The 9,775-nt window shown below is 38.9% G+C and overlaps 1 protein-coding gene across 1 annotated transcript; it reads right to left on the bottom strand.

The window, feature by feature from the left end:
• Window positions 1-3: 3 nt before the first annotated feature.
• On the bottom strand, window positions 4-8,709 carry p4htmb (prolyl 4-hydroxylase, transmembrane b). Its single transcript, XM_084734987.1, has 9 exons — window positions 8,121-8,709; window positions 7,927-8,008; window positions 5,440-5,630; window positions 5,229-5,325; window positions 3,969-4,131; window positions 2,775-2,960; window positions 2,420-2,510; window positions 2,130-2,253; window positions 4-804 (listed from the first exon to the last, which is right to left on the bottom strand). Exons 1-9 carry the CDS (start codon window positions 8,454-8,456, stop codon window positions 587-589), a joined length of 1,488 nt encoding a protein of 495 aa, XP_084591113.1. The 5' UTR covers window positions 8,457-8,709; the 3' UTR covers window positions 4-586.
• Between the last annotated feature and the right edge of the window lie 1,066 nt (window positions 8,710-9,775).

Here is a 9,775-nt window from a genome sequence, read left to right as displayed (position 1 = left end):
ACATGAGCTTAATTTAACTTTATTCAGTGTGGGAGAGTGATACAGTGCATTTATAAGGAAAAATATATAAATAAATAAATAAATAAATAAAACATCCAATCCAATATCTCTTAATATGAATCTGGCAGAAAATAAAGATAAATTCCAGGAACAAAGACAAGGCAACATGCATCACACTGAGGGTGTGTGATTTTTTTGGTCATGGCAGCAACAACAAGGAAGGACATTGAAATGTTTACAGAAGCCATTTCAATCTTCAAGTGCAATTTTTTTGCTCATAGCAACAGCAAAACGTGTGAAGCTAACGCATGCAAAGGGATTTGTTTCTGTCTCAACTCCTTTAATAAATTTCTAGTGCAACATTCCTAAAATGGGAAATTACAGCAGATTAAAAAATAACAGGATAACAATATCCAAGCAATATTTAACAAACGCATCTCTTTACAGTTGCATAAACCCACTGTGACCTCGTTCCCTGAATAAATCTTATCTCTACATACCGGCCACAGAGGATGTTGCCAAAGAAGTTGTGCACAGGACTGAGGAAGGCTAGGTAGATTTTTTGTTTGTTTGTTTGGTTTATGAGCTACAAGTCTTGATGGATATCAGAAGTCTGTATGTCTGGGTTCAGACTCAGACCTTCATCATCCTCATCCTCTGGCTGCTGTGAAACCAGCTGCTGGTAGCGAGCCTGCCGTTGGTAATCCGGATCAATGTTGATCCATTTATTCGCGACCCACTTAGTGCCATGGGTGACCACACAGCCTCCATGCAGAGCGTATTCATCCTGCTCTCCGACCCAACCTATTGAGAGAAAAAAACCACCACCACCAACAACAAAAAACCTCATTAAATGTTGGCGTCTTTCATGTTGTTTGTGTTTTTCTAAAGGGCTTGTGCTGATGTTGTAGCTATTAAACAAATTGCTTCAACTGGTTGGCCAAGATGTGTTGGCTTGAGCAGTTTTATTGGCCCAACTAACATCTGAATTAATTTAGAAAACTATTAGTTTAAACAAGCCAGAAATTAACCTTAAATGCATTTCCCTATTCAGTATATTTGCTGCTCTTGCTGTACTATAGCTGTCTTTCTAGATTTTCTTAAATTATACCAATATGGGCATAAATTTCAATCTAATTGCATTTTATAGGTTGATTTTTACTGTGCCTGAATTATGCCACAAAAATATTAAAATGACATAGGAATTAATGTTAAATAACAAGATGAACTGATCTGAAATAAGATAATAAACTTATATTTCAGATCAGTATTTTTAGCCATTTAATCAATAGGCTGGCTCTAGGAATGGTAATGTATAATGTAAGTAATAATTTGATCCAAACTGAACATTATACTATCTGATAAAGACAAAGACAAAATATACATATAAACAAATCATTGCCTTTATTTTTATAAGCATGTTAGCATGCTATGTTAGCATTTAGCCCAAAGCAGCACTGTGCCTAACTACAGCCCCACAGACCTGCTAACATGGCTATAGTTTTTAGTTTTGTTTAATTTGCATTAATATTGTGATAGGATTTGGAAAATTAGATGTAAAATGGACATTACATTTGCATTTTATTATTGGCAGACAATGTGGCACAGTGTATATATGCATTATACATCAAATGAAAATTAAATGAGTAGTTGCTGATTTGCATTTTTATTACAGCGTATGTTGCAGTAATACAAGGATTTTTACTGTAGAGAAAAGTCTCGTTTCTCTTTTTATGTGAAACAGAAATTGGTGTTATCGACTATGGAGATGTGTTGTACATGAAAGCCTCAGTCATAATCTTCATTCTCTGGACATGCAATTTGTTGTTCCCAAAAGCCTGAACTGAATTGAAAAAAAAAAAACTTTAAGTTTTCAGCATGTTAGTAACCTTAAACAATTTTAAAGCTATTGTGAAATCCATTGTGTCCATCCAGGTTGTTTTATCTAATCATTCTAATGTCACATAAATCTATGTCCGCTTGTAATTTAGTGTTGAAACTCTGTGTTGCTGCTATTCTTGGCAAGGTTTCTCTTGTAAAACAGATCCTTTATCTCAATGGGTCAAACCTGATTAAATAAAGGCTAAAAAAAAAATAAAATGTGCTGTAATGTTTGATGGGAATCCTACCTCTTCCATCAGAAAGATAGTTGTACCAGAAAACGGCCGTGCCTTTGGTTGGCTTCACCTTCAGGTTACTCTTGTTACAATTCCTTCTGGTGTCCAAAAGATCAACGTCGTTTTGTATGAGAGACTAAAACACACAATCAAACTCAGTGACACTGTTTCTTTAACATCAGAGCCAGGCACTAACTGACAAACAAGTGAGTTAACACAGATATGAAAGTCATGCACAGTATGTACACAATACTTTTGCAGGGCTGTCCTACACACTTCCAGACCCACACACAATTACGCACCACTTCATCATAGGTCCTGTTGTCTGCCACAGGGAATGCGGTCTCCCCACCCCCCTCAACAGAGTTCAGGTAGAAGAGAACTGTGATGTACCTAGGTGTGCAACACAGATTTAAATTGACACACACATGTATGGTGCAAACAAACCCTATACACAAACACTTTGCACACAAGTGGCAAGCACACCAGTTTTTCCCAACGTGACAATGTAGAGTCACAAAAACTAACATGCCAGCTGTCACAATGAAGTGTCAACGCACAGTTTAGTAATCACAGCGGACGGATGAATTCAGATCTGAATGTTCACAGACGCCTCACAGTCATCTCAGTCAACTCTGTGAACCTCGGTAATCTCACCTGCAAGATGTCTCAAAAGGAGTGGATGTGTTGACCGCGAGACGCGTGTGTGTGCAGGCTGTCTCAGGATACACAGGGCCGCTGTCGTGGTGGGCGTGGTAGTGTCCTCCCTCCTCATAGCGGACCACCTGGAGCGGCTCGCTGAGGTCCACTAATGTGGGCGGAAGCCGAGTGAGGCGAGTCACCCTTTGATAAAGAGAGGTAAAGAAAATTTTGGAAGTTGGGAGTCTGACAATAAAATGTCATAGTTATTTTACATATAGGCATGTGCCCTATCATACTGATAATGATAACATTGGTATCATTTTTAATATAAAATATGTCCATATTGTGATAATGGCAGTGTTCTGAATTGCTGATGTGATGACACCATACTCTTTGTGCCAGGCCTGCAGGATTCTGACCACACCTCTGCAGATTTTTAGCTTATTTTATATGAATAGAGATGCTGCTTGTACAATGTAAAACCCAGAAGGATAAAAAGCACCTTACAAGTTATTTCTTATTGTATTGTTTGTGGGTGTTGAATTGGTAATTGTTGAGGAGATGAATCATTAATGGTAAATCATTTCACAAATTATTTTTTTTCTCTCTCTGCTCCATATTTAACCATGTAATGCGCATATAGCTTACATTTTATGCTGGTTAACTTTTCCAATAAGTGTTCAATCTAACATTTAAAGGCTCTACTGAAATCTGCCAAATATTTCTTTCAGCCCTGCTTGAGGCTTAATTTTTGCTTGTTTTAATGCATTGTGGGTGCTTATTTCTGTTCAAAAACAATCTTTGTTGTCTTAAGTGAATAGCGTCTATCACATAACAAGCAGAAAAACAAAATGTCTGCAGATTTTCATTCTGGATCATAAGTGAAGACTGTACAAATATATTGGGCCTTCATTACACAAGCGTGGCTGAAAGTGAAAGAAACATAGCTGCCAGCTCCACGGTGAAGCAGCGAGCTCCAAAAAGGGAGGAGACTTCAGTAGTGTGGAAGCAGTTCGGTTACAAAATATCAGAGGTACGACAAACAACGGTAATATGTAAAAAGTGCAAGAAGATTGTAACAGCAAAAGGGGGTAATACAACAAGCAGAAGCGCCCAGCTGAGTAGAAGAGCTTAAAACTCTGCAGGGATATTGCAGAATACCCTGAAATATCATGACAGCAATCAGAGAACGTGGTTTGACTTGTTCACCTCATCTTGATGTCTTGGAGGACCTGGTGTGCTCCTTTTCCCTGGTACAGCCAGGTATGTCTGCTGTTCCTCACCAGCTGACTCCTTTTCACCCCTCGCTCCACCAGGAAGCGCTGGAAGGCATCATTGCTCAGGACCCTGAACTCCTCGAGACTCAACAAACCTGTTCAAAATATGAGAATTAAATATTATTCTGATGCTGTGTCTTCTGACATTATTCACACTCTCTCTCATTATAGTAACCACATACAGTATACTGAAGATAGATCGAAGTTTTCACCTTTAATATCATAGTTTAAGAAAATGTTTAATTTGTGTTCTTTTTTATAAACACATTTCCTGGTGCATTTCCAATACTATGTGTTTAAATTGAGTCTGATATGAGTTTAAGATGGGTTTTATATTCTGTGAAAATCCAGTTTCATTCATAGCCATGAACTGTGTCCATAAAAGGTATATTACGTATGTACTATATGTTCCAGTTTATATATTGCACTGAAAAAGCAATATACCTGCAATGTCAGGAAGTATATCTGGGGGTCAGTCTGAGATAAAAGGATGAAATTAAAAAAAAAATAATCTGTTTTTTCATTTTCTCTATTTTTTCTTGTCAAGTATTGGGTTAAATCAACCCTTCTGACCTCTGAATGAATAAAGTCTGAAGTCTGCACACTCAAATCTATGCAAAAATCTTTTTAATTAGCGGTCAGAGACATGAACAGGCTACCCGTTCAGCTCTTGGAGAAGGTCTCTGACTGATTGCTCACTAATTAAAAAGATTTTTGTGTCTACTTTACTCAGTTTGATGATTCTTTAGCTCCACTACCTCAGTTAAATCTAATAGCAGAGCTGTGCTTTTTTCTTTACTTTCAAACCCCTTTGGAAATCTAAAGGTTCTACAAATGAACCAATCTAAAAAAGGAAGAATTATGGTCATGTCCATACTGGACTCCAAACAGACATAAACATTGTGTTTGTAGTCACATACTGAAAGAAATTTAAAAGTTTGTAGTCAAAAAAACTGTTTCTGTTTTAGCCAAAATACAACACTGTTGTCCCTCCTGGCCTTGTAAAACTGGTTCATGGGCAGCATTTTTAATGAAGTGTATAAAAATGTTTGAGATCATCTCACAAATTAGACTTAAGAATTTTAGAAATACATTTACAAACAAATGTAAATAAACTATGAAATGAACTACTACTCTGTAACATCTGCAAAACAACAGATACCTAAAATGCTGACTGAAGTTGATTTCTTACCATTACCGTCCTTGTCAGCTTTGAGCCCAGCATAAATTTCTCGCAGATTTTCCGGCGTGAGCCAGATGCCGTCCCTCACTCGAGAATGAGTTAATATCTGTTGGACGTATAATAGCAAAAACAGGATGAGTTTAACTAGCTCTGAACCAAACAACTTCTGCATGTCATACACTACACAGTATGTGCTCACAGTCCACAGACTGACATACACCTCGTGCAGCTGCAACTGTCCATCCTGGTTGATATCAAGTAGGTTAAAGATCTCCTCTGGGCTGAGGTTTAGCTCCTTGGCCAGCTCCTCCTGGCCATCCTGTACCATCAGCTGACTCTCCATCAGACCCTTCAGCTGTGCGAGCTGCATCACAACACGGCACTCATCCTCAGACAAAAACTCCGGGATCTCTGCAGAAAAAGTTATTATACACAGAGGAAAATCTCTTGGGTCATCAGGGCTGCATCATTGCAGCATTTTCTCTGCTGCATGCTTCACATTTTCTGATTTGCCACTGGAACAATTTCTGATTTAATATAAATATGTTAAAACAAAAACTACTTAAGATCCATAAGGAACAATGTTAAGATGAGATTTATTCTAAGCCAAGGCTCAGAAGCTACGCTCAAATCAAAGCAGATTACTGGACACACATTACCTTATATAACATTAAGGAGAGGACATAGGTCTCCATGTGCCCACTTAAGAACTAGTGCTCTACCACTGGTAACTGAGGTAGGCAGATATAAAGTATTCCTGAAGAGCAGTGTTGTTTGTGAGCTTGCTGCTGTTGCATGTCTCTTTAATGAGGACATTTTTGTTTTAGCAAAATTTATAGAAAATGCATGGCCATAAGACAGTACACTGTATCCAACATAATAAGACGTTTCTTTCGTGGAAATTTGATCCTCTGAAATGTTCTCTTTTCAAATTTGTGGAATTGTTTTTGTCATGTGGCCGTCCTAGCTGTTGTTGCTGCTTTGTGTCTCGTAAATATACGGTGCAGGAGACATAAACAAATGAAAATCAATCAGTCAGAAAGCTACCTTGTCATACTGTATTGTACCAATGTGATATTTTACAAATGGCTCTAGTTTTCTGCAGCTGAAGTGATTAATCGATGAATCAGTAAGTAGATCCACAGACATTTAAGCAATGTTTTTTTTATGTTCAATTAATGATTCCCATCAAGCAGAAATGCAAAACCATTAGTATATTGAAAATCTCTGGGTTTCCATCTTGGCCTCTGGGAAATTGTGCCTAATGTAGACAATCATTTAGTCAGTTGCCAGTTTTGCAGATCAGCTGATGTTGCACTGAAACATTAATATCAACATTGAACCATTTATTTAAACTTAAAGTTAATGTATGCTTGTTGCTAATACAAAACACCAGAGAAGAGTCCAGTCTACTCCAGAACATATAATCTAATGACAACACGCTGTATGTCGATGTATGTCTAGTTGTGTTTCTGAGTCAGCTATAAGCCTTTAATTGGGTCCGCTGTGCACTGATGAAGGAATAGTTGCCTCAGGACTTATCAGCCTATTTCATGCAACGTTCATTGATCTGAGCATTCATGTACTGTATGTACATTACAGTCCAGACTGCATTGTATTTATTTTTCTTAGTCTAGATTACTAGTTCTATTCCTGTATTCTACGTATTATTTTACTTTACTTATTCTATTTTTATCTATGGTGTGTTTTTTACTTACTGTGGTTGTTTTGTTTCTGTGTACCGTTGTATATTTTGTATATTTTTTTTTATATATGTGGCTTTTTTATTGTACTGATCAGGAGTAGCACTACTAATTTAATTGTATTCTGTACAATGGCAGTAACGGCTGTCTGTTCTACTGTGTTCTTCTACCAGTGGTTCTAAACCTTTTATGGTTATGAACCCCCAAAATAATCTGGTTGGTAATTTCAACCTTCCTGTCTGCCTAAGAAACTCAAACACAAAGACCACTACTCTGACCCTCAAACTCACTGTAATTCAAATGATATATAATTTAAAAAACATTCTCCAATCTAAAATATGGCCTCACTTCCCATCATGCCAAGTGCTGGACTGTGTAGTTTATGTTTGCTATTTAATGCTACAAAATGCAAATGTTACTTTTTGTTAGTGTTTGTGTTTGTTCATAACATGGTGGCTTATGTAGATAATTTTTTGTGTTGTTTTGTAGTTCAGCCATCAGTCAGGGGGCTGTTTTTCTTGAGTCCAGCTGTATTTTGCATATTTTTGAATGCTTGCCCCGTATGTACTTTGAGCACCACAAGCTGAGTGCCATTTAGTCCCATTATACTGGAGAGAAGGCAGACATCTCTTTGGCCGATATCTCCAAAACTCTGCAAATCACACCAAAAAAATTCTAGCTGGATAAACAGCACTATAGGCCAGAGAAAATATGTATTTTTGATTTTGGGGTGAACTGTTTTTCTTAAATGTCAATATTTTATTTTTTCTCCACAACCATCTGCCGACCACCACAAATTATCTCACAACCTTATTAGAGACTGAACCCTAGGTTGAGAACCACTGTTCTGTGCTAGGCTGTGCGTTTGGGGTGAGTGATCGAAATAAACAAAACAGGTAAAGAGGTGAATGAATCAAATGTTTGCATTATTCAGAAGTAGGAACCAGTTTGGCCACTAGAGGCTCATGTGGGCTGTTTTGCCACATGGTTGTTTTGGTTCTTACCAAACAGCAGAGGTTTCAGACTCAGAGTGCGCATCTCATGTACTTTGCCTGGTACCAGTGACACCTTCTGGACATGTCCCACCTGAACAGATCAACCAGATAAGTGATTTCCTGGTTCTTACTGTGTATAAGAAACAGAAAGGCAGCGGGAGTAAATAAAAAGTAGGAGTGGGACGCATCATCACATTACTCACCCTGATCCCTTCGATTCTTGCCAGAGAGACATCACGCAGAAACTCGGGCTTTGATGGTGGCCGTCCCGACTCGGCGCGCTGCTGGTCACCGCTGGGCGCATCACGACCCCGGCTAGCGTCTTCCTGCCCGCTGCTGTAGTGCACGTAAAACAGCAGCGCGATCACATTAATGATGTATACGTGAAAAAACACCATGACCACCACGAAGTAGGAGCGGGAGCACACGCTGCTCTTGTGGCAGGAGAGGCGCTCGCAGGGCGGACGGAGCGGAGGCAAGGTCGTGCTCCCGGACGGAGTCGTGTCCTCAGCAGCTGGGCTTTCCTGGCTGTCTGACATTTTCCTGAGATTCGAGAGAGTAACACTTCCTCAGCAGCAAAGTCCATCTGATTAATCCAAAGACGAGACGAACATTTCCTCAGAAGTGGCAGATGTGCAGACTGACAGATGTCCAGTTTAATTAAAAGAAGAAAATCAGGCCAGCTTCTCTTTTCCGCTGCAGGATGGAAATCGTTGCGCACTTACAAACCGCCGACCGTTCATGATGAAACTGTGCTCATCTAAAAAAGCTGAGAAGTCAACTAACACTGGCAGTGTGGCCGTGTGTTTTCGCTCACAGACAGTGGCTGCAGCCTCGCTCGTACAGTCTTGTTTACACTGCAGCAGTCCCAGTCAGCGGCGGTACCGAGGCGCACTGCGCATCCCAAACCGGCGAGGAGCTCATCCCAGAAACCCGGTCTACTAACCTGACCCTGCACCCACTGAGCACAACAATCATCCTTTAAAATAAAAGAAACATGATCTGTGAGCAACACAAAATGTCACGGACTGCAGTATAGCCTACGCTTTACATGCCATTGACCGAGCTCTCCCGTTGACAGCAACAATCTTTACACCGTGCAATGCTGACCTCTGGTGACCCAAAGCAAGAACACACTCCTGTGTTTATATCATACAGTACAGAGCCTCTCACTGTCTGTGTATTGAATAAAGGCAAAGAAGAAGAATAAACTTTAAAGCAAAATATTAAAAAAAGGAAATAACATAATTAAAAAGCTCTTCTCCAGCATTATCATTTCCAGGTTGTGAGATGCTGCTGCTCTTTATGTTAGAGACAGCAGCTGCCTCCTGTTTATTATCTCTGCCAGGCCGGAGGAGATCATGTGAAGGGTCGTGTATGCGTGTGTGAGTGATCAGTGGGGTTGGAGTTTGTCCACAGCAAATCTGACATTTTACTGAGCCAGTCTGCCTAAAATTATGAGAAAAAATATCGGTGCCATTTTATTTTACAGTACGTAGTGGGCCGTACTCTGTATCAAATTCAATGATTAGCAACAACATTGATTTTCATGCATTTTTATTTTTTGTGTATTGTCAGACTTTTAAAAATAGCGCCAAATTTGCACCCACAGGACAAAAATGTCCCCTTCCTAAGACTGCTATAAAATACTACACATTAATATTATTTTCAGTTATCTTTTTATTAAAGTGTTTCACCAATTTATGTTCTGATCATAACTACAAAATAGTCATTTTCAGAATTTCAGAAGTCTTTAAATACAAATTTTGAGATTATACCACTCATTTTTATAAAATAAAACACACAAAATTGCCTATTATCTTATTCTACTCTTGTTCACTTTGAACAGAACAAAATA

Source organism: Lutjanus erythropterus, chromosome 2 (genome assembly GCF_056507025.1).
Source record: "Lutjanus erythropterus isolate fLutEry1 chromosome 2, fLutEry1.hap2, whole genome shotgun sequence".
In the NCBI taxonomy this organism is placed as follows: domain Eukaryota; kingdom Metazoa; phylum Chordata; class Actinopteri; order Lutjaniformes; family Lutjanidae; genus Lutjanus; species Lutjanus erythropterus.
This window is presented reverse-complemented; position numbering and strand designations above follow the sequence as displayed.

Coding starts and splice junctions, on each gene's coding strand:
- p4htmb (XM_084734987.1), bottom strand. CDS start 8,456: ATGTCAGACAGCCAGGAAAGCCCAGCTGCTGAGGACACGACTCCGTCC. Junction 2,961..3,968: donor CTCCAAGACATCAAGATGAG/GTGAACAAGTCA, acceptor TCTTTATCAAAG/GGTGACTCGCCTCACTCGGC. Junction 2,511..2,774: donor CCTTTTGAGACATCTTGCAG/GTGAGATTACCG, acceptor TTGCACACCTAG/GTACATCACAGTTCTCTTCT.